General features: G+C 39.0%; 1 protein-coding gene across 2 annotated transcripts in view; it reads left to right on the forward strand.

Moving 5' to 3' along the window:
* LOC124147889 (phosphatidylserine synthase 1-like) overlaps positions 1-24891 on the forward strand; it is a 141512-nt gene that overhangs the window by 106714 nt on the left and 9907 nt on the right. Inside the window, exons 7-13 of one of the 2 annotated variants that reach the window (XM_046518730.2) lie at positions 6645-6704; positions 10265-10346; positions 13800-13912; positions 16292-16357; positions 18101-18200; positions 18791-18850; positions 21464-21588. In XM_046518730.2, the coding sequence (XP_046374686.2) occupies positions 6645-6704; positions 10265-10346; positions 13800-13912; positions 16292-16357; positions 18101-18200; positions 18791-18850; positions 21464-21588 (606 nt within the window). Of the gene's footprint in view, positions 1-6644; positions 6705-10264; positions 10347-13799; positions 13913-16291; positions 16358-18100; positions 18201-18790; positions 18851-21463; positions 23991-24891 lie in introns of those variants that run through there. The other variant, XM_046518729.2, reaches the window with a different exon arrangement.

Genomic DNA, 24891 nt, shown 5'->3' on the forward strand with positions numbered 1-24891 from the left:
TCGAACCCCCGACCTTATGCTCTCCGGCGGATGCTCTTCCACTAGACCACGTCTCTTGATTGAGTTCCTTCCAGATAATATTTCAACATCAGGCTTCTTTTGGCAGTGCTTGACATGCCATGAAATCAGGCCACACTTGCTCAGATGCATGCTGTAACCCACCAGGACTGAAGTTGCTCAGAGATTTGTGGCCCTTTGTTGCTTTTTGAAGTGGGACAACATTTCAGCTCTAGTAGGCATGTGGCGAGACTCTGTTAGACTTCATTCGCTTTGTTCGATTGTTATGATGGTCTGTGATGTCTTCAGCTATAACTCAACAGCTCACCTGCTGGTTGTACACACATTATTTTGCTACTTTAGAGGATAACCTCAGATGGTTGTTCAACAGGGTATTAATCCCCAGGGGGACTCTTGTTGCTTGTCGTGTACCCCATTCAGTACCGTGGTAGATTGGATTCTGGTATACTCACTTTAGTCTGTGCTGTAGCAGGCATGCGCTCTTGAGATCATGGATTTACCTGTCTATTGTTGAGTCCCAGCTACTCTTAACCCGTGAAGATCCGGGGTTGAATTGTTCTTCAGCAACCCATGCTTGCTGTAAAAGGCGGTTATGCTTGTCATAAGAGGTGACTAACAGGATCGGGTGGTCAGGCTCGCTGACTTGGTTGATGCATGTCATGGTATCTCAGTTGTGTGGATTGATGCTCATGATGTCAATCACTGGATTTTCAGATCCAGACTAGATTGTTTACAGCCCGGCGTCATATAGCTGGAATATTGCTGAGTGCTGCGTTAAACAACAAACAAACAAACAAACAAACAAAAAAGAATGCGACGTTAAACCCCTTTTCACATCACCCAATATGTATTCACACAGGCTATGTATGGGACAAGTCTGAAGCCTGCATTATCGACCTGTATCTTAGATAATGGAAGTAGATTTGACATGAATGGAGGTTGGCTTGGGTGGTGGAGCCCATGGAAAATTCATGACACTCTTTCAGTGATCACCATTGTTGTAATTAGAAACTGCATAATCAGACATCTAAGGCGGTATGTGTGGTCGTCATTCCTCCACTGCAGTGTTTCCTCAACTGTGGTGTTTCCTCAACTGCAGTGTTTCCTCAACTGCGGTGTTGCCGTGAGAGAGCATTGGCTGGGGTGGAGCTTTTCTCTCTTCTCATTTCAACCATGTCCCAGTAGATGGATTCAAATGAGATGATTACTGAGAGACCTTTACTCACTATAGAAGGTGTTAATCAGTGATGTTTTGATTAAATATAATGGACAAATTGATTGGTTACCTCATAATGATATGGTAATCAACCAGAAGTGTATCTGGCATTGATTTTCGTTGCTGCCATTTAAAAAGCTTCCTATTTTGATCATGAAAAGTATTGGCATTTTGACAGAAGTTTCAAGAGAATACATAATGCCATTTTTATCTGATTTTCAGCAGCGATTGATAATTGATTTCACACTAAATCCTGGCACTATATTTCTTGTGGAAATTTTAATTTAAAAACAAAAAAAACAGATTATGAAAGTTCATGATACGGTCAGTCTCTTATAATGTAGATATGGCTATTATGAAGGATTTACAATGGTTTATGCCTTTTCCAATAAGAGTACATCATCGACTGTTTGATCAAATGTACACGTCACTTCACAAACATACTTATTATAATAATAATAATTGATTTGTAAAGCGCCTAATATCCATCGACAGTTGCTCACTGGCTCTGTGACAAAGTTAAAATGTAATGTCTATATGTACATATGCCAACAATCAGGAGATCTATTGAAAAGCTGAAGTGAAGAAGTGGGTTTTGAGGAGAGACTTAAACGTTTTCTTTAGAAGCAGAGTTTCTCAGATTCAAAGGCAAAGAGTTCCATAACTGTGGACTGCAACAGGAGAAGGCACGGTCAGACATAGCAGAAGTAGACAGAGGCTGATACAGTAGAGTTCCACCAGAGGATTGGAGAGCACGCTCTGGAGAGTACAGGGATATAAGATCTTTGAGATAGTCTGGATAGTCGCTATTGTTGAGGCAGTCGTGAGTGATGATACATATCTTATAGTTTATACGAAAGGAGACTGGAAGCCAATGTAGTGCTTTGAGGACAGGACTGATATGATTGGATCTTGGAACTTTAGAGATGCATCTAGCTGCAGAGTTCTGAATGCGTTGTAGCTTTGATATGGCTTTCATGGGAAGATTAGCATACAATGCATTGCAGTAATCCAGTTTGGATGTCACAAGACATTGCATCAACAATTTAACTGTTGGAGTATCAAGTAGATGGCGGACTTTACTGATGTTATAGATGCTATGGTAGCATGCTCTACTTACATGTGGTCTTCTGATGTGGATCTAGAGAATCGATTATTGAAGGTACATCTCGCTGTGCACAGTTGTGTCCCTTGGGTGTGCCAGGAACCTGTGATCGTTGCTTCCAATTGATTGTTTCTTAGCACCAGTCCCATGTTTGTGGGTTTCACCAAAGTAGTAAACATCTTGTCAGGATCATCTTGGGTCTCATGCCCACATCAAACTGACACCCCATGATAAAACTGAAATACTGTTTAAAGTTAAACCCAACTCACTCACTCGCAGACCTGTGAAGATCCGGGGTAGAATAGGTCTTCAGCAACCCATGCTTGCTGTAACAGGGTACTATGCTTGTTAGAGGTGAAAAATGGGAATCGGGTGATGGGGCTTGCTGACTTGGTTGATGCATGTCATCGTATCCCAATTGTGTGGATTGATGCTCATGATGTCAATCACTTGTTTGTATGGTCCAGGCTCGATTATTAACAGACCGCTGTCATATACCTGGAATATTGCTGAGTGCGGTGTTAAACAACAAAGAAACAAAACAAACAAAAACTCGCTCGCATGTCACTGATATTTTATTCACAAATCTTAACTCAAGAATACTCAAGAAAACGTAATGAAATCTTTAAAAAATTATTTTCTGATGACCCAAATGTGTCAGGAACATGTTAACCCGAAAGTATTTGGATGTCGGCTACCTGTAGAAACAGTAGCTGCTGATCAAATAGGTAAACACAAGACGTGGATTGTCACTTCAGGGAGGATGTAGTGCTGCTCTGCTGTCAACCATGCATAGTCTTGCACTTTAAGTCATACCTCAGAAATCACTACAGGTCAACATATTTTATTGCTTGACAAACAGTCATTAAAGTAATGGAAGCAGAGACTTTGGTTGTTGAGGGGATGTTTACTCACAACACAGGTGGCATCGTGTGGAGCTAACATCTTGTAGACCTTCCAATATATGGCGATAATATGCTAGATGTTTTCAAATATTGGACAAGTTGACCAAGCGGACTAAGCTGTGCAGAGTTGCATCCCTTAGCCATGCCAGGATCTGCTGATTTGGTTTTGCCTTTATCATGATGCTTGTTTGTTAGCTCTAGTTTCACCTACGTGGTAATTTCGTTTTTCCGCCCTCGTTAGCGAGTGAGTTGGGTTTAACGTCACTTCGAACGGTATTCCTGTTATATCATTGCATTGCACCTCAATGTGGGAAGAAAGCGTGAAGTGATGCAGGGCTCAGAAGTTTATCATTTTAGTGAAGCCCACAAGCTCGGGTATGTTGCTGACAAACCTTGTCTGGGTGACCCGGGATTCGAACCAACAATCCCAGGTTTCTGGCATGTCCAAGGGACTCCTCCTTCATAAACAGTGACAACTGACATGCAGTGATATTAATGTAGTAATGGTAAGAAACATTTCAGCAACCCACGTAAGAGGTGGATTACCGAAGGTGGTCAGGCTCAGTGGCTTGGTTGATGCATGTCATCGTATCCCAATTGCATAAGTTGTAGCTCATGATGTCAGTCACTGGATTGTCTGGTCCAGGCTCGATTATTTACATACTGCTGTCATAAAGCAGGAATATTGCTGAGTGCGAAGTAAACAACGAACAGAACTGTTCAAAACAGCGTCAAACTCAACCAGATAACGCATCCTGTAACTGCAGGCTGTTTGCTGCTGCGTGGGGACTTACTGTGCGTAGACAATAATTGTAAGATGTGTACAATCAGTGTCCTGCTACTGAAGCAGGAATATTGATCCCCACACTGTTACCGTGACCACAGGAAACCTACATTGGCAGTTCATCCTCACCAATCTCCACATCTGAGCGTTAAAGGGTCTGTGTGAGGGGGTCTGAGTGTAAGAGAGGGTCTGAGTGTAACATGGTGTAAGAGAGGGTCTGAGTGTAAGAGAGGGTCTGAGTGTAAGAGAGGGTCTGAGTGTGAGGGGGTTGGAGTGTGAGGAGGGTCTGAGTGAGACTGGGTCTGAGGGTGAGAGAGACTGGGTCTGAGGGTGAGAGAGGGTCTGAGTGTGAGAGGGGGTCTGAGTGTGAGAGGGGGTCGGAGTGTGAGAGAGGGTCTGAGTGTGAGAGAGGGTCTGAGGGTGTGGGGGGTCTGAGTGTAAGAGAGGGTCTGAGTGTAAGAGAGGGTCTGAGTGTAAGAGAGGGTCTGAGTGTGAGGGGGTTGGAGTGTGAGGGGATCTGAGGGTGAGAGCGTAAGAAGACTGACCTGCCTGTGAATGTTGATTCCCTGGAGATGTGACTCTGCAGCAGACTGCCTTTCAGATGGAATGTCAGGATCAGCTGCTGTAGCGGTCTCTCCTACACCCAGGTGTAGGCAGTCGGAGCCACAGAGTGAGCAGTGACCTAGCAAGTTTCTGTTTCTTTCCTCTAGCTTCCTTGCTTGCGTTTCCCTTCGGAGAACTGTAAGGGGGCACGGGTGGCCCAGTCATCTAAGGCACCGCAATTCACTGTGCAGAGTTGCGTCCCTTGAGCACACTAGAAACCTATTATTGTGGGTTCGAATCCTGGTTCACCACAATTATGTTTCTAGGTTTCTCAGCGCCATTCCCGTGCTCATGGGTTTCACCAAAGTGGTAAATGTCACCTGCATCACTTTAGGCTTTCCTCCCATATTAAGCTGACAAGCTGTGATATAACTGGAATACTGTTAAAAGCGGCGTTAACCCAACTCACTCACTCACTCCAAGAACTGTGCCTTTAGTTACCCTTCCCCTTTGTACTCTCATCGTTTTGTCATCACTGACGTCATCACAGTTATGACCTGTAATAAAACTTGCGGCTTTCCCCCACCCCGAGAACAAACTGAATAACACTATTCCAGGTGTGATTCCAGTTTAGAGCTCAATATTGCCTGGTATCTTGCAAAACAATTTGTACCACGATACAGACTGACAATAATACTGGTATCACTATATACCACATCGATTAGTAAGAAATGATGAAATCACTTTAATACAGCTCTAAAACCTCTTTCTTCATACATTTATGTATTGATATCTCAAAAACGTCAACAAAGAAAACCAAAAGAAGAAAACAGCTTTAAATTAAGGGATGGTTATTAATAAAGAATTAGTCGGCATGTGTTCAGCTACCATGTCCTTGTGTTCTGCCATGCTTACAGGTAGCGCTAGGCCATATGGGAGGTAACTGTAAATGTTCCTGTTCTATTTATAGGGTATTGTGATCTCACGAACTTATGATTCAATTATCGCGTGTTCCTAAGTATCAATGATATCGTAGGTATTGGTGAATCGTTCCCCAGTTCATAGTGTGTGTCCTTGTACCATGACAGCATGGATTCTTGCTGACAATATCGAATCACTGGATTGTCCAGACTTAATTATTTACAAGCCACCATCATATTCCTGGAATATTGCTGAGTCCGGGATTACTCAATATCGCTATTAATATTACTCTTAGGAGCCAAAGCCAGACTGAGTAAATGGGGGACAAATAAATTAAAAAAGACATCCATTATCATGTCTGGCGATGTAGCAGTGTGGTGAGATTGACAGACACATGTGTAAGCTGTGATCCAGAGTGTGGTGGGATTCAGTCTTCACGCACAGTTGGTAATTAATTCAGGTGGCACTAAGTAGGGGCTGACTCTAATTGAGATGAACTTGTGTGACGGAGATACATCAATGATTATCTGTTTTGAAAATATCAATAATCATTAAAGAGTTATGGTCTAATAGATATATGCACACATGCACTGGAACATACATTGTCATATTCAAGTATTAGTTGTGTGTTAAAGAATTACAGTACTGGAGGCACATACCATGTTGTGTCAGCCTTGACTTGAAACATTTATTTTGTCAAAAAACAGAAATTGGCTGCCTTGAATTTCAGTTCCAAGCTTTAATTTTCCTATTTCAGACTGACATTTAGTCCCAGAAATAAAGTTATCTTATTCAAAACTATCTTTCTACAAAATATAAAAAATAAAATCCAAATGGAGCCCAGAAGTTTTCTTATTTTCCTTGAGCAGAGGCAGTCTAGACTTGCCAAATCATTCTAGACTTGAGTTGGACTCCTTTCTTAATATTTTCCCAAGTGTGTGGGAGACAGACTAGCTTGATGTGTTGAATCAGATATATCGATGAAGACAGGTGCTGGTATTTTACCAAACAAGTGATCACAGCCTTGTTAAAGGTTGCAGCACCTGAACTCGCATTGAAAGAATAAGGAAATCCATGAAATAATCTGTCGTTATTGACACTACAGTTTCTGAATGCCACGTGAAGATAAATAATAACATCTTCATCTTGCAGGGACATCCACTCAACCACGGGGAAGCTGGGTCGAGCCGTGCTGCAGTTCACTCCCGCCAGGTCAGTATATACACACTCTCTACAATCATTAGGGCTGGCTACCAATATACATCATAGAGACCGAGCGACTATGCTTGTCAGGTGGGATCGGGTGGTCAGGCTCGCTCACTTGGTTGATGCATGTCATCGATCCCAATTGCGTGGATCGATGCTCATGTTGTCAATCACTGGATTGTCTGGTCCAGACTTGATTGTTTACAGACCGCTGTCATATAGCTGGACTATTACTGAGTGGGGCATTAAACAGCAAATAAACAAACAAACACAAAGTAGCTGACGTGGTGATTTGGAAGGAAGCAGTGAGCCCTTTGGTACTGATATTGACATACATCGATCACTTGTTGTTATACTACAGGTAAGAGATCAATAATTGTTAAATAAATATAGATCAATTATATATAAGTATCAGAGAAGTAACAAATATGCAAAAAGCTCAAAGAGAAAACTTGGCTTAAACAAGGCGACCCATTGCACCCAACACCATTGAACTGATGATGAAGAGATTATATGAGAACGATGATAAAAGGGTTTATTATACACTTCAGTGTGAAAGAGCGAGTTTTCCGAAGTTGAGAAATGAGATATGTTCATTGCAGAGAACATACCACTTGATATTTCACTGCTGTGAACATAACACTTTGACGGAACTTTTGTCATACGAGAGTGACCTTCCCTCAAAATGTCTCCATTTGTCGTAGTGTCTAGACCGTACACAAAACGTTGAAGTCCTTTTTACGTTAGTTTCACATTGACAAGGTAAAATAATGACAGATGGTCATTTATGGAGTTAATATCGATGTTCTTGCCATTTGTTATTCTCTTGAAAATGTTTCGTTATTAATTGTAAATTTCTCATTTAACTCATCAATTGAGACTGTTCTTTCGCAAATCGCCACTTTTGTTACTTGACCAGCTTGTATTCTTTGGCCACCAACAGCGGTCTAGTAGTTTTAAAGTACATCTCTTTTTTAAAGTTGATTTGTTATAGAATCATATCAACATGTATGATACTGAATTTTTGTGAACCTAAATATTTTTAGTTAGTTTTGTTGATATTTTTTAAGATTTTGCAAACACGAAACTACTTTTTTTAGTCGCAAATACAAGGGGTGTGAGGTAGGGAGAATTTGCATTTCAAGGTTTTACATTTGTAATAAAATAATGTAATTTTCTGGTTGACAAACACACACACAAAGTATATAATAAATACGCCACTCGTTAAAATATCTCCTTTCCCCCCCGTCACTCGATAAAAGAAACATGATATTTCACTCGACAAATGAAACATCCTCTATGACCTGCAGTGATATTAACAATTGTTTAGTGTTTATTTATCTAGTGCAACAGCAGATAGCTGTTGCACTAGATAAATAAACACTAAACAATGCTGTCACATCTGCTACAAGAGGAACACAAACCAGGAAGAGAGTCAGCATTGTCGCTTGTTTACAGAACTGTTAACTGTTGCGGCATGTCATGATCAAGGAAACATAACATTTACCACTGTTTTGACAAATGTAACCCTGAGTCTGTCCGACATCATGACAAACGAGAATATGTTCTTATTATAATACTAAACATTGATCTTCCAAAGAAAATCTTTCTATGACATAAATTCGATTTAAGTGTGCTGGAGTTGTCTCTCTTGAAGTATGAAAGCACTCAAGCCATCTTTTCAATTAGAAATGGTGATGAAGACAAGATGACATGCACAGGCAGCAGAGCGTGGCATGAACAGTGTCAGATGTATTGACTTACAGCTGATTTCACACGAGTATTGACGTCAGTGGAGAATGCCATGAAATATAGATGAGACAGAATGTTGCACAATTGTTTTAACTCTTTTTAAATTCAAATTAACAGATTTTCTATTTTGGATAGTGTTACACTTGGGCAATCTCAGGTTATGTATGTAGTAAAAACAGAAACGGTATTCATATGTATTCTTCAGCTGATGCCTTTTCTAGATGTTAATCTTGCCATACATGTTGGTCAAGTTGAACTGGGTCAGGTGTGGTTAGCTGCAGGGTTTGACGTAATGGAGGAATGTGACATTATTTTCATCCAAAGTACTCCTTATCTGTTCAATGAACCATAATTGACGCAACATCTTTGTATTAGTCAGTTCAGTGAGTGAGTGAGTGAGTGGTTTTACGCCGTTTTTAGCAATATTCCAGCAATATCACGGCGGGGGACACCAGAAATGGGCTTCACACATTGTACCCATGTCGGGATTCGAACCCGGGTCTTTGGCGTGACGAGCGAACGCTTTAACCACTAGGCTACCCGACCACCCCATTTGGTCAGTTCAATTGTCTTCAAAATCATCCAAGGCACTATTACAGGAAATTCTTAATTTTTCATTATAGTTTCAATCAACAAAATTGTCATGAGGTTGGTTATTTTGAATACTATGAGCTTGATTATGTAAATTGTGCTGTCTGGGGTGAAGTATGGTATTGAATTTTGGTTTTAGTTTTGTGTCCTCAGCAACGGTTTATGCCGAGAATATAAAGTCTTTAGCCACATAGACAGTGGTCTTGTGGTAGAGCGTCCGCCTGGAGAGTGGAAGGTCTGGGGTTTGATCCCCAGCCACGTCATACCCAAAGGCATTAAAAGATGGAACTTGCTGTTACCATGCCTAGCACTAAGCATTAAGAGGCTAAAACAAGGACTGGTATACTGTGTCTGAGTGGGGTATTCATGTTAAACTGCGGCATGGTATAACAGTGGGCTAGAACTATAAATCGGCATCAGTCCGGACCAGTACAAGCAGACACACACACAGACACACACACACAGTCACACACACACACACACACACACACACACACACACACACACACACACACACACACACACACACACACACACAGTCACAGTCACACACACACACAGTCACAGTCACACACACACAGTCACACACACACACACACACACACACACACACACACACACACACACACACACACACACACACACACACACACACACAGTCACAGTCACACACACACACACAGTCACACACACACGCACATCGCTATATAAGTGCAATAATCTTGGCTGCAGCGTTGAACCCCATTTCACTACCATAGGCAGTGAACGTTCTTCCAGCGATCAAGGATGATCATTGTCAGACTATGTATAGTTTCCTACTAAAATATTACATTGACTTGAAAGCTAATAATAAGTAAATTCAGTCTCAAGATTTTTCAAACCAGTAGTCAATCTTGAAATATTCTCCTAAAACTTTGGCACCTCTGATTGCTCCAATCATGGAGAAAATTCCCATCAGGGGAATAATTGTGTCATTAAGTTCCTCTCAGTGGAAGCATATATTTATGGCAGTGCATGGCAGCAAGCTGTGAATTCAGCCACTTGTCTGAAGCCAGAGTACAATCTTGTTCTGTCTTGTATGCTCAGCTAAGAAAGTCCATATATTAGTACTAAAATCTACAAAAAATGATGCCAAGAGAGAAATTTGAGGAAGCAGACTGAGATGTTTTTGGCACTGACTGTAAGAGAGTGGACAGATTGAACACAGCCATGTTGTGTTTCAGCTGGACCCACGTGCGATGGCTGGACCCCAACTCCACCTACATGAGGGTCATTGCAGTGTGGATCCTCATCGTCTTCTGGCAGGTAATGTCATCACGTGAAACATCCGTCGGGAGGCGGGATTAGAATTTGTCCCCAGCAACCTGTGCCCTGTGCTTGTTGTGCGGGGCGACTAAATGGATTGGGTGGTCAGGCGTGGTGACTTGGTTTATTGCATGTCAAATCACCTTCATGGATTGTAGGAGTTTATGTCAGTGGATTGTCTGGTCTAGGCTCGATTATTTTCAGGCCACTGTCATATGGCAGTGTTAAGCTTAAAGAGAAACAGGCAAATATAAATTGTTTGATAGGAATTACTTAGAAGTTGACGGATGACAAAGTAGACACAATTTATGGATAACAACTAATTTTTGGATTACAAGCCTTTACAGAAATTAAGTTGTTATCCATTAATTGTCTACTTTGTCAGGCAAATATAGTAGAACAAATACTGTGTTAACTGGAAAAGGCTATGAACAACAAATTTCAGGAGTGGATATTAAACTACGCTTATGTGCAAATATCTCACTTCTTCAGGCAAGAACAGCTGATATCTTTTTGCATAGATGGTTATTTTGTTCTGGTGAAATTAGTTATCTAAATATCGAAACACTGATTGTCTTATATAACCAAAGGTAAACTCATGTGAAACAAGCTTGCTAACTTATACATAGACTCATATGTAAGTTCTAAGGTGTTTGCACATAGACTCATATGTAAGTTATAAGGTGTTTGCACATAGACTCATATGTAAGTTATAAGGTGTTTGCACATAGACTCATATGTAAGTTCTAAGGTGTTTGCACATAGACTCATATGTAAGTTCTAAGGTGTTTGCACATAGACTCATATGTAAGTTATAAGGTGTTTGCACATAGACTCATATGTAAGTTATAAGGTGTTTGCACATAGACTCATATGTAAGTTCTAAGGTGTTTGCACATAGACTCATATGTAAGTTCTAAGGTGTTTGCACATAGACTCATATGTAAGTTATAAGGTGTTTGCACATAGACTCATATGTAAGTTCTAAGGTGTTTGCACATAGACTCATATGTAAGTTCTAAGGTGTTTGCACATAGACTCATATGTAAGTTATAAGGTGTTTGCACATAGACTCATATGTAAGTTCTAAGGTGTTTGCACATAGACTCATATGTAAGTTCTAAGGTGTTTGCACATAGACTCATATGTAAGTTATAAGGTGTTTGCACATAGACTCATATGTAAGTTATAAGGTGTTTGCACATAGACTCATATGTAAGTTATAAGGTGTTTGCACATAGACTCATATGTAAGTTATAAGGTGTTTGCACATAGACTCATATGTAAGTTATAAGGTGTTTGCACATAGACTCATATGTAAGTTCTAAGGTGTTTGCACATAGACTCATATGTAAGTTATAAGGTGTTTGCACATAGACTCATATGTAAGTTATAAGGTGTTTGCACATAGACTCATATGTAAGTTCTAAGGTGTTTGCACATAGACTCATATGTAAGTTATAAGGTGTTTGCACATAGACTCATATGTAAGTTATAAGGTGTTTGCACATAGACTCATATGTAAGTTCTAAGGTGTTTGCACATAGACTCATATGTAAGTTATAAGGTGTTTGCACATAGACTCATATGTAAGTTATAAGGTGTTTGCACATAGACTCATATGTAAGTTATAAGGTGTTTGCACATAGACTCATATGTAAGTTATAAGGTGTTTGCACATAGACTCATATGTAAGTTATAAGGTGTTTGCACATAGACTCATATGTAAGTTATAAGGTGTTTGCACATAGACTCATATGTAAGTTATAAGGTGTTTGCACATAGACTCATATGTAAGTTATAAGGTGTTTGCACATAGACTCATATGTAAGTTATAAGGTGTTTGCACATAGACTCATATGTAAGTTATAAGGTGTTTGCACATAGACTCATATGTAAGTTATAAGGTGTTTGCACATAGACTCATATGTAAGTTATAAGGTGTTTGCACATAGACTCATATGTAAGTTATAAGGTGTTTGCACATAGACTCATATGTAAGTTATAAGGTGTTTGCACATAGACTCATATGTAAGTTCTAAGGTGTTTGCACATAGACTCATATGTAAGTTATAAGGTGTTTGCACATAGACTCATATGTAAGTTATAAGGTGTTTGCACATAGACTCATATGTAAGTTATAAGGTGTTTGCACATAGACTCATATGTAAGTTATAAGGTGTTTGCACATAGACTCATATGTAAGTTATAAGGTGTTTGCACATAGACTCATATGTAAGTTATAAGGTGTTTGCACATAGACTCATATGTAAGTTATAAGGTGTTTGCACATAGACTCATATGTAAGTTATAAGGTGTTTGCACATAGACTCATATGTAAGTTATAAGGTGTTTGCACATAGACTCATATGTAAGTTATAAGGTGTTTGCTCATAGACTCATATGTAAGTTCTAAGGTGTTTGCACATAGACTCATATGTAAGTTATAAGGTGTTTGCACATAGACTCATATGTAAGTTATAAGGTGTTTGCACATAGACTCATATGTAAGTTCTAAGGTGTTTGCACATAGACTCATATGTAAGTTATAAGGTGTTTGCACATAGACTCATATGTAAGTTATAAGGTGTTTGCACATAGACTCATATGTAAGTTATAAGGTGTTTGCACATAGACTCATATGTAAGTTATAAGGTGTTTGCACATAGACTCATATGTAAGTTCTAAGGTGTTTGCACATAGACTCATATGTAAGTTGTAAGGTGTTTGCACATAGACTCATATGTAAGTTATAAGGTGTTTGCACATAGACTCATATGTAAGTTATAAGGTGTTTGCACATAGACTCATATGTAAGTTATAAGGTGTTTGCACATAGACTCATATGTAAGTTATAAGGTGTTTGCTCATAGACTCATATGTAAGTTCTAAGGTGTTTGCACATAGACTCATATGTAAGTTATAAGGTGTTTGCACATAGACTCATATGTAAGTTATAAGGTGTTTGCACATAGACTCATATGTAAGTTCTAAGGTGTTTGCACATAGACTCATATGTAAGTTATAAGGTGTTTGCACATAGACTCATATGTAAGTTATAAGGTGTTTGCACATAGACTCATATGTAAGTTATAAGGTGTTTGCACATAGACTCATATGTAAGTTATAAGGTGTTTGCACATAGACTCATATGTAAGTTCTAAGGTGTTTGCACATAGACTCATATGTAAGTTGTAAGGTGTTTGCACATAGACTCATATGTAAGTTATAAGGTGTTTGCACATAGACTCATATGTAAGTTCTAAGGTGTTTGCACATAGACTCATATGTAAGTTCTAAGGTGTTTGCACATAGACTCATATGTAAGTTGTAAGGTGTTTGCACACATACAGTGAAATAGATTAAGTACTGAATGTGTATACATGTATCAGATACACAAGGTATGAATGAATATGTCACCCCTATTAATCATTGTTTATATTTTTGTTCCAGATCTCAGAACTGAACACATTTTTCCTGAAGCATGTATTCATGGTACCGCCATCACATATAATCAACGTTATTCGACTAGCATTGATATGTGCAATATCAGCACCTTCCATTAGGTGAGTCCTCCAACGTTTACCAAGTACCACTCCACATTTATCCAACTTTTGTATGATTAATGCAATCTTTATCAAAGTATCAGTCCACATTTACATCAAGTATTTCTCCAACATACATCCAACATCTATCCATTACAGGAGACTCTGGTGTCGCTAGATGGTATCCTTGGTGTCCAGTTGTTGAATGTGTTCAAAACGGTGGAAGACAATTTTTTTAACAATTTTTTTGGATTTCGGATATCTTTTGTTAAAGTCAAAAGCCATTGGGTGGAATAAACAAAATTTGAACACTGACATCAGCTCTCTTTCACAGAATATTTTTAAAATAGTGTCTGGGGAATGAGAAAAACAAAGGAATTAATCTCGGCAAATTCCATATATCAAGGACAAGAGGCATAACTCGATATTTTGTATGCACGGAACTCGACTTACCGTATATGACCGCGTATAAGCCGAATTTTAAGGACCAGAAAAAAGATTCTGTAGAAAGGGGTCGGCTTATCCACGGGATACACTTTCATGAGAGTATTTTTCAGATCGTGATCTGTCAGAAACATCGCCTGAATGACGGTCCGATAGATTTTCAACTTCCCGAAAGTTTGGAAGTTGCCACGACTAGAGCCATTATTGTTATAAATTATCAATAAAGTTATTATTATACACCAATGTTGTCATTATTAAAAAAATGTTATGCATGTTACTACTTCCGATAATAAGTTTTTAATTGAATGTTCAAAGTTTATCGTTCTTCATAAACTCCACAATCTTTACATGTAACAATATATGTAATTCACAGCTATAATATATAATCCCCTGATGAAATCGCCAATAGCTATTACGTACGTTTTGCAAAGTTCATAAATTGATAGTGAACAAATGTCTACCTTTATTGAAAGAGGCAAATAAACAACTATCAGCGAGTTATTCCGTTTGCCATTTGCAAAAACATGTGATCAGCTGTTTCCTGTGACGTCACAAACGGTGATCACTGTGATTGCTTCCTGTTGTTTAAAAAGCAACACGGTACACAAGGAAATGAGCACTGATAATTAAGGGCCGATTGTTATTGTCATGTTGTTTACACAAACATTTTCAAGTTGTGGGAGCTTAGCGATCGTGTTGGGAGTTGGGGCTTAATTCCTTTGTTTTCGAGAGATTAGTTTAATAAACTGGAGAAGCCTGTGAGTAAGTGATGGTCATTCAATGTGTTCATAGTATGATAGTTTATTTAATTCAATTGGATTAACATACAATAGTGGTGTAAAGGGGGTTATAAAAGTTGGTATATTCTTACTGACTGACAATCTCATCACGAGTTTGAAACGAAAACGCCATGCTTACGATGCTGAATTCAAACTGCGAGTCTTCGCTCTAGCTGATATATTTTCTCACGGGTTCATAATTCTATATACACCGATTCACAAAATGGTGCTTCGTTGTTGATGGCAACATATAACAATCATTATGAGATTAAAAAAAAACAAGAGAAACGGCTTCCCACATTATGAAAGTGGATGACTGGTTTGTTAAATCTTTATTAGAAATAATAATGACTTTTTCAATATAATTACAACGTTTTTCATCTTATATTTTTTAATATCTGCGAGTACCAGCACATGTCTTAATTGCAGTCCGACTTCGCAGTTTTTTTTGCCTTTCACTTCCTGGTTCGGCTTATCTGCGGGTCATATCATTTTCTCTCGTATTTCAATGGTCAAGTTAGCACCTCGACTTATCTACAGGGTCGGCTTATCCGCGGTCATATACGGTAATGATTTTGCGATATATTATTGTCGAATTGAGCATCAAAAGTTGTTCATTTTGAAAACAGTAATCTCAAAATGATTTTGCATGTATGACTTGTCAGAGGTGGGAAAATAAGTTTAAATTTGGATTCATTTTTTTCTTCCAATTTTGAAGCAAATACAGGGTTGGAAACTAACAGTTTTTGTCCACTAGTCCTTATAATGATAACATATAGCAAAACCCTTAAAAAAGGCAAATTTCTACTAGTCCTTATGATACCTTTTCCATTGGGCAGTTTGGCAAGGACTATAGGACTAGTGCCAATTTCTAACGCTGAAATAGGGTTGGCAGATCCATGATCCAACAGCTAAATAAGTAATGGTGTAACGGAAAATCTTTAATCGTTGACTGTTGAAAAGAGCTTGATTTTCCACACACAACATTGCTGATTCCAATTGGTGGTTTGTGGTCCATGCTAATAAGTCTCTGAATTTTGATAATGAAGTAAGGTCAAATGCATAAACTGGGATCACTTACCAAGACATACGTAAGTAAAACTGACTTGTTACAGGTGATGGAGAAGGTACCGGTAATGGAGATGCTGTAACGTTGTTCTTGTTTTTTTTTGTACAGGCAATATTATGTGTACGTGACGGACACACGGTGTAAGCGGGTTGGAACTCAGTGCTGGATCTACTGGTAGGTGTACTGTTAATAATAATAATAATAATAATAAGTAACATTAAATTTATTAAATGCCAAATTCCATTTATCAAGTATCACGTTTTCATGCTAAGTTCCATCTTCCCAAAGCAAGGGAGTTATCTGACTCTAAAAGTCAAGTTTCTACCCTTGCCAAACTAGGCTGGAATTTCTGGGCTCGATCGCAGCGCCACCAGTGGCTATTACGAATTATATCCCTCCTCTGCCCCTCCTATTGACCTATCAGATTCCATCACACATATCACTTTTATTTGCTTTAAAAAAAAATGGTGGCCCCCAGTCAAGGTGATCTGATCGATGATCAAGATCAATATTGTAATAATACGGGGCTTACCTCGCGAAGTGCATCAAATCACATGAGCACCTTCATTACTAACATGAAAAGATTGGGAAAATATCTGTCAAGGCCAAGTTGACGGTACACATGCTTTGCAAATCCTGCAGGCGATCGAAATCTGCACAGTGAAATCCATGTTGTTTACGAACTGGGTGTCAAGTTCGTCACATGATTTTGATTGGATTGGTTTTATAAACTCATTATTCCATCCAAAATATCACTCCATAATTCCAGCCTAGATCGGTAAGGTTGGAAACTTGGCTTTTAAAGTTAGTTAACTCCCATATAATTAATGATTAGGCTGACAGACCTAGACCTGTTTTCTATGAAAAGCTCTTGATAGTTTGACTGTGTTGGCATATGGTTGAAGTTCTTGAAGCTAGTTTAACTGTTATGTTGGCATGTGATTGAAGTTCTTGAAGCTAGTTTAACTGTGGTGTTGTCATGTGGTTGAAGTTATTGAAGCTAGTTTAACTGTTGTGTTGGCATATGGTTGAAGTTTTTGAAGCTAGTTTAACTGTTATGTGGGTATATGGTTGAAGTTTGTGAAGCTAGTTTAACTGTTGTGTTGGCATATGGTTGATGTTCTTGAAGCTAGTTTAACTGTTGTGTTGGCATATGGTTGAAGTTCTTGAAGCTAGTTTAACTGTGTTGGCATATGGTTGAAGTTCTTGAAGCTAGTTTAACTGTTGTGTTGTCATGTGGTTGAAGTCCTTGAAGCTAGTTTAACTGTTGTGTTGGCATATGGTTGAAGTCCTTGAAGCTAGTTTAACTGTTGTGTTGTCATGTGGTTGAAGTCCTTGAAGCTAGTTTAACTGTTGTGTTGGCATATGGTTGAAGTCCTTGAAGCTAGTTTAACTGTTATGTGGGTATATGGTTGAAGTTTGTGAAGCTAGTTTAACTGTTGTGTTGGCATATGGTTGATGTTCTTGAAGCTAGTTTAACTGTTGTGTTGTCATGTGGTTGAAGTCCTTGAAGCTAGTTTAACTGTTGTGTTGGCATATGGTTGAAGTCCTTGAAGCTAGTTTAACTGTTATGTTGTCATGTGGTTGAAGTCCTTGAAGCTAGTTTAACTGTTGTGTTGGCATATGGTTGAAGTCCTTGAAGCTAGTTTAACTGTTATGTGGGTATATGGTTGAAGTTTGTGAAGCTAGTTTAACTGTTGTGTTGGCATATGGTTGATGTTCTTGAAGCTAGTTTAACTGTTGTGTTGGCATATGGTTGAAGTTCTTGAAGCTAGTTTAACTGTGTTGTCATGTGGTTGAAGTTCTTGAAGCTAGTTTAACTGTTGTGTTGGCATGTGGTTGAAGTCCTTGAAGCTAGTTTAACTGTTGTGTTGGCATATGGTTGAAGTGTTCTGACCAAGAATGTTTCTGTTTCAGTGCGGTGACATTAACAGAAGCCATTGTGTGTGTGAAGTTTGGATCTGACTTATTTAAACAGACAGACTACTTGTATGTTATAACTTGGCTGTCAGTGCAGGTGAGTCAATTGAATGAGTGTTCTTTGTATCTATACAGGTAATAAAGTATCTTTCATTCAAGTAGAAGCTTGACTTCTGACAGCCCATATGCAGACACATCTATTAGAAAAAGAGGATTAATGTATAAGGCTAAGAATCTGAGATGTTTTTGTTTACAATCTAACATCCAAATTACATGATATTTGATTTCCATTTTGAGACCTTAACTAAAATACGTCTAACTCTCTGTACAATTTGACCCATTGATCTGTTTCTTCTGCAAACATTGTTAAAGCATTATGTATTTATGAAAAGTGTGCTTTGTTCATAGTTAAATATTTGCAATGCATTAAGTCCTAAAGTCCTTAAAATACACTATTTTACATTTAGTAATGTGACATATATTATGTTTGGGATTGCACTTTCTAAAAGCCATTGTCTATTCATAACAATAATGGTTTCAATGATAGTTTTTGTGGAAAAAAGGGTTTCATAACATTGTCTCTTTGAGGCACAGTAAATGTTTGTAGTTGTAAACACTGAAGCCGACAAGACTGGAGGCTGTCCACCACTATATGTGCAAACACTTCACTCTCTCCCTTGTTTCCAGATGGTTAGCAGTTTCATCTGTATATTTGGGTGTGTTGTGTGGGGAAAGAACAAATGGAAGGTGAGTTTGTCGAGTGACATCATCATGTATTCTCTGGAGTAAGTCCCATGAAGATCTGGGGTAGAATAGGTCTTCAGCAACCCATGCGTGCCCTAAAAAGCGACTATGCCTGTCGTAAGAGGCGACTAATGGGATAGGGTGGTCAGGCTAGCTGACTTGGTTGATGCATGTCATTGTATCCCAATTGCGTGGATCGATGCTCATGATGTCAATGGATGTTATCTGGTCCATACTCGATTATTTACAGACCGCCGTCATATGGCTGGAATATTCCTGAGTGCAGCGTTAAACAAACAAATCCTGTGGAGGAAATGGGAGTTCTGTAGGTGTTGGTTCACCCTCTATATTACCATTCCCATGGTTCTCACGATCACAAATTAACCGCCCTTGATTTTCATCTGCCAATTTCATTTGCTACTCTACTCACTCTAATAGACCAATCAGAATGTGAGTTTCAAAGCAGTCTCCCTGTTTGTTTGGCAAAATCAACAACATGGCAGCCAGTCCCTTTGATTACGATAGAGTTTGTGAGAAATTCAACATTGAAAAACCTACTGGCATGCAAGAGAAAGCTCTCAAGAATCTGTTTGTTGGAAAGGATGTCTTGATGTCTACTGAAACTGGCAGTGGCAAGTCCTCCTTTACCGATTACCTTTTTCCTTATCTGGATGTTTGATTGGTCGGTAAAATGTTAGTGAAAATCAAGGGAGGGTAATTTGAGATCGCTAGAACCATGAGAATGGATAGGTGAGTCTAGGTTTACCGAAATGTGAGCTCTGGAGATGTAGAGGATGTTCTTACATACAGATCACCTGTTGTTTCACTGAAAAGAGTTATGGCTTGAAAAAAGATCCTAAAGCCCATATAAAGGAATGCAAATGGAGAAGAGGGTTAGAAATTAAATGCTGCCAGCATCAAAATTACGAAATATTTGCTGTATTTTATACATGTACAATGCAAATGTATATTTTGTGATGATTGCGTAAATATTCAGGTGAGTGATACAGGCCCTATGGGCCTTTTGTTAGCATTGGACTGGCTGTCTTATGTTTATTTTTATAATTATTTTTAAGCTGTTTCCACGTACAGCCACCTAGGGGTCTAATAAAATATGACTGTGTGGCCATATTCCTCCTGACTAGACCAACTGTCATCTGTGACCTTAGTGATTGTCATTAAGGACAGAACTACGTAGAAATGAAAAGAATAAGGATTCTCCGTGTGCAGTTGAATTACATGATTGCGCAGATGCATAAAACATTGCTTAGGATCTGTCCTTAAACCAGTAGTTTGGATTAATATGCACACTATGAATCCTTGGTTTACCAAGTCCATGCTGTATCTCTGACGTAGCTTTAATGTGGCTAAGTCACATGACCCAAACTGTTACCCAGATTGCTAAGATGGGGCCCAGCACCTCATTAAAAACATAATTTGTATAGGTCATGGATTCCTAGACTCATAAGTATTAAAATCAAACTAAAGCTCTTTTGGAAATATGAAATGTCTCTACATGTTTGGGGCACATGTTCACAGTCGTCTCAGGCGATGCAGTTCGCTGTATAGAATTGTTTCTCTTAGGCATGCCTGAAATCTGTGACTGATGGTTCACAATCCTTTGTGGTCCATTTTAAGTTTCTAGGTTTGTCAGCACCATACCCTTGCTCCATCTTCCTGAGGCAAGGGAGTTAACTGACTATAAAAGTCCAGTTTCCACCCTTTCCGAACTAGGCTGGTATTACGGAGTTACATTTTGGCTGGACTAACAAGTCTATGCATAGTCCAATCAAAATCACTCACCGAAATCGAAATCCGGTTCGTAAACTGTCATGCAGATTTTGGTCGATTGCATGATTTGCAATACATGTAGAATCTGATTGGTCCACAGGAGAGATAAGGGACATAACTTGTAATAACCACTGGTGGCGCTACGATCGAGCCCAGGAATTCCAGCCTTGTTCGGCGCGGGTGGAAACTGGACTTTTACAGTCAGTTAACTCCCTTGCCTCGGGAAGATGACCCTTGCTCATGGGTCTCACCAAAGATCACTTATGGCTTTCTTCCCACATGAAGATCACCAGTGTTCCCGCTGGCTTTTGAAACTGCTGATCCTGGTGGACTGGCAACTCTAAAAATTACAAGTCCCCCCAAAGTTTTGTCAGTCCATACTTTCAACAAATAAATACAATGACGTCTTCTCTGAAGTAACTTAGTTACCGGTAGATCTACACCTCATTCGCACAAAGTTTAGTCAGTTCTCTTTTTTTTAAAATATTTCCAGACAAATTGCTACAAATATATACTTAAGCTCAAAGCAAAGCGAAATGTTATTTCCTTGCACTAAAAATAGACAACAGGAAACCCTGATGGTAACAGACAAGCTGACTTTGTTCGAAAACTATACTTATCTGACTATCACCAATGTTTTTTTCAACAACGAAGATTTATAAGCTACTTTATTTGCCGATCCACAGAGACTGGCAGTCACATGAATTACCGGTCCAAGCCTTATTTTGCCGGTAAAAAACTGGTAATTTCCTGTAAACGGGAACACTGATCACATGCTGAGATATAACTGAAATATTGGTCTAATCGACTCTGTTTCTGTTTCAGACTGCAGAAGAACATGACCCAATCATTCAACAGAAACGTGCTCCCACAAATACATCCACCAATGGTAAACGTAACGGCAAGGATCTCCCCGACCATCTACAGAAGGAGACAAATAAAGCCAATGGGTACAAACTCCGCAACAGGCACCCTAAACACATAGCTAATGGTGGCCTGTGATAGGCCTTCGTTTTGTTCGTGGCACAAGGCATTTTTAGTATTTCATACCAAAGACACTGTTTTTGTTGTACTGAATTGTCCTTTCAAAACCTGTCATTTCTTTTTCTAGTCTGACTGTTGTTCTCTCTAGGGCCCCTGGGCCACACAAGGTCTGTAACAATTTACCTTTGGAAGATACATTGCATTTCTTGAACTGTGAGGTCGCAATATAGTACAGGATACGATACATGAAACTTGGTATGTTCAGTAGAAGTGTTCCATCATCAAATGGAATCAAAAGTTTAATTGATTTTTTTCGTTGCATTATAAATGAAAATGAGAATGAAAAAAAAGGTACAAGTCAATTTTCGTAAAAATGATAACGGTAACTTTATGACTTTGTACATTCTGTAAAAAAATAGTATTGTCGAATTCCATACCATGTGTTGTTTTGTATCAGTATCTCATGATACAATACTTGTAAAGACGCACAAACCGAAGCACCAATGGTGAATCGTTACAGCCCTGGGTGACGTTAAGCTGTCACTACAATACATCGAGAACTGATACAGATACAATGATACAGAAATAGTTCTCAGGTTGTATGAGAAGAAATGTGTTTGAAATATTTATTGGTGACGCTACGTGTTGTACCAATGGACTGGGATTACAAACCTGTTAGTGCTGCCCCCTATAGACGAGTGTGGTGACAATCTTGTCATGTCAAATCCTCATCTGAATCTTCAACTGAGAGCAAATGATCTGACAGGAGGACCATGACACCATTTGCTGTATTTAACCTTTTCAGTTGGGTTAAAATTGTCTTTAAACAAGCATTTGTGTCCTGAATAGCTGTGGTATTACTGATTGGCACATCATGGTATTTTCACTCACTCAACAGGGTAATACTCAGTTTGAATAGGTCTTTTTTCTTTGTAGCAAAACTTTTTTTGCTGAATCTATGATCAACCAATTTCGAACCCATTGCAATTAAATGAAATAGGTTATGAATTCTTGTGAAGAACCATCACCAGTAGTTTGGATTACTGATTGACCTTGCTACAGGCATTGTCACGTGTACAACCAATCCAAAATCAGTTAATAAGCACTTGTTTTATCAAGTGATGGGAAGAATTATTGTGTTGGGGTGATGAAAATCAATGAAACAGAATATGTATTTATCAAAACCAAACTGTGAATCATACTAATGGTCACTGCTATATTATTTCTACACTACCCATGTTAGACCTCAATCACCGCAGAAAGTACCAATTTGCCTCCGTTGGCATGAGGTAGTTGTGCGAGTAGGCCCCCAATTTCCACTGTTTGGTAAGGGAACAACTAAATGGGTATTGGGTGGGCAGGCTTTGTCACTTACCACCGACATATCCTCCTACCCAATGTGGATAGATGGTCATCTCTGGTCCAGACTTCAGTACATACAGGCCACGGAGCTGGAACCTGGCTGACTGTCAAACACTGAGTCTCACTCTCTCACTCTGTGAAGTGTGTTAGATAGTTCGGATGGATTTGTCTTGTTTAGTTTATAGTTTATTTTTTACAATTTGCTGTTTCATCATTTCAGTTCTGTTTAGTTTATCAATGTTGATGTTTACTATTGTTTAATTTAGAATCAGTTTATGACAATATTTATTTTGAATGAGGGAGGCGCTTATGGTATACACTCATCTCTGAAAGGTGTGAATATGAATATTATGTTGTAAATAACTGAACTTATATACAAATTATAAACCTTTATTCCCTAAAAGTAGATTTATGTTTTTATCTCATAAATCTGTCCGACTTTTAGTGATATGTATTTGACTGAAAGTGCCAAACTCATATTCCAGTCAGCAGTAAGAATCCAAGGATATTCCACTGGGGTATTTCCTGATGACTCATCAACTTCTTCTGCACATGGGTGCATTATGGGACCAAGTGCCAATATACTTTGAATAAGATAATCAAAATGTTTGATCACAATGTGACCTCTGGCCTCTGTAGCTTAGTGTTGTACAGAAACATGGATGGGTAATCTAGTTAGTCCGGTGTGTGAAACTTATGTCATGGAAATGTTTATACCTGTAGTGTCTCCCTCAGGATTTACATACCTGCCAAATTACTTACATGTTTTGCACATAGTCATGTTCTTTGAGTTATTCCATGTTTCAAGTGTTGTGTATGATTTCACTTGTCCAGGGGATCGAAGGTTCATGTCACTACATCATGATTTATGTAATACTAGTATGCAGCGACCCGTGAAAATCCGGGGTAGAATTGGTCTTCAGTAACCCATGCTTGCCGTAAAAGGCAACAATGCTTATTGTAAGAGGCAACTAATGGGATCAGGTTGTCTGGCTTGCTGACTTGGATGATGCATGTCATCGATCCCAATTGTGTGGATCGATGCTCATGGTATCAATCACTGGATTGTCTGGTCCAGACTCCATTATTTACAGACCGCCATCATATAGCTGTAATATTGCTGAGTTATGTGTTAAACAACAAGCAAACAAACTCAAAGGGGGACTATGTTGAACTGTCTGGTGCCCCTCTTTAGTCTAGGTCTTGACATTGTGAGGTGAAATGGGGTTTTACTTCATGTTAAAGATTATAGCACTTAAATAGCGACATGCTTGTGCATATTTGTACTAGTCCGGACTGATGCCGATTTATAGTGCTAGCCCACTAAGATACCATGCCGCTGTTTTAACATGAATACCCCACTCAGACACAGCATACTGACTCCGAGCTGGTTCTTGTTTTAGCCCCTAAATGCCGCGTGCTAGACAGGGTAACAACAATTACCATCTTTTAACGTCTCTTTTGGTATGATGTGGCCGGGGGTCAAACAAGCACATGCTCTATCCACTAGACCTGGCAGCCTCTAAACTTTGTACAATGAATTAGGGTGACCTGCCAGATTTACTTCTCAAGTCATTTTTGAATGATGTAAATCAAACTTTCACCTTAATCAAAATTCAATTGAGCCACCTCTCTCTTTGAGTGTTTGAGATAAGGGGATATGTGGTAGGCGAACATAAAGTGTTAGCTTCCTGTGCAGCTGGTATGGGTTTGAATCCCAGCATAGCATTCCTGTCTGCTGTGGATGTATCAGATATATCAGATGCTGAGTTGCCTGAGCTGAACAGTTATGAAGGACATCTTGATGTTAGATCTTTGGGGATCCAATGTGGTATGTTACATGACACTTGGGACAGTGAGAATAGTGTGCCTCGTTAGATCAGTCTTTGGTTGGGTTTGGTTGCAGT

The sequence above is a fragment of the Haliotis rufescens genome, unplaced genomic scaffold (assembly GCF_023055435.1).
Source record: "Haliotis rufescens isolate VD_foot unplaced genomic scaffold, xgHalRufe1.0.p SCAF_1, whole genome shotgun sequence".
NCBI lineage: Eukaryota > Metazoa > Mollusca > Gastropoda > Lepetellida > Haliotidae > Haliotis > Haliotis rufescens.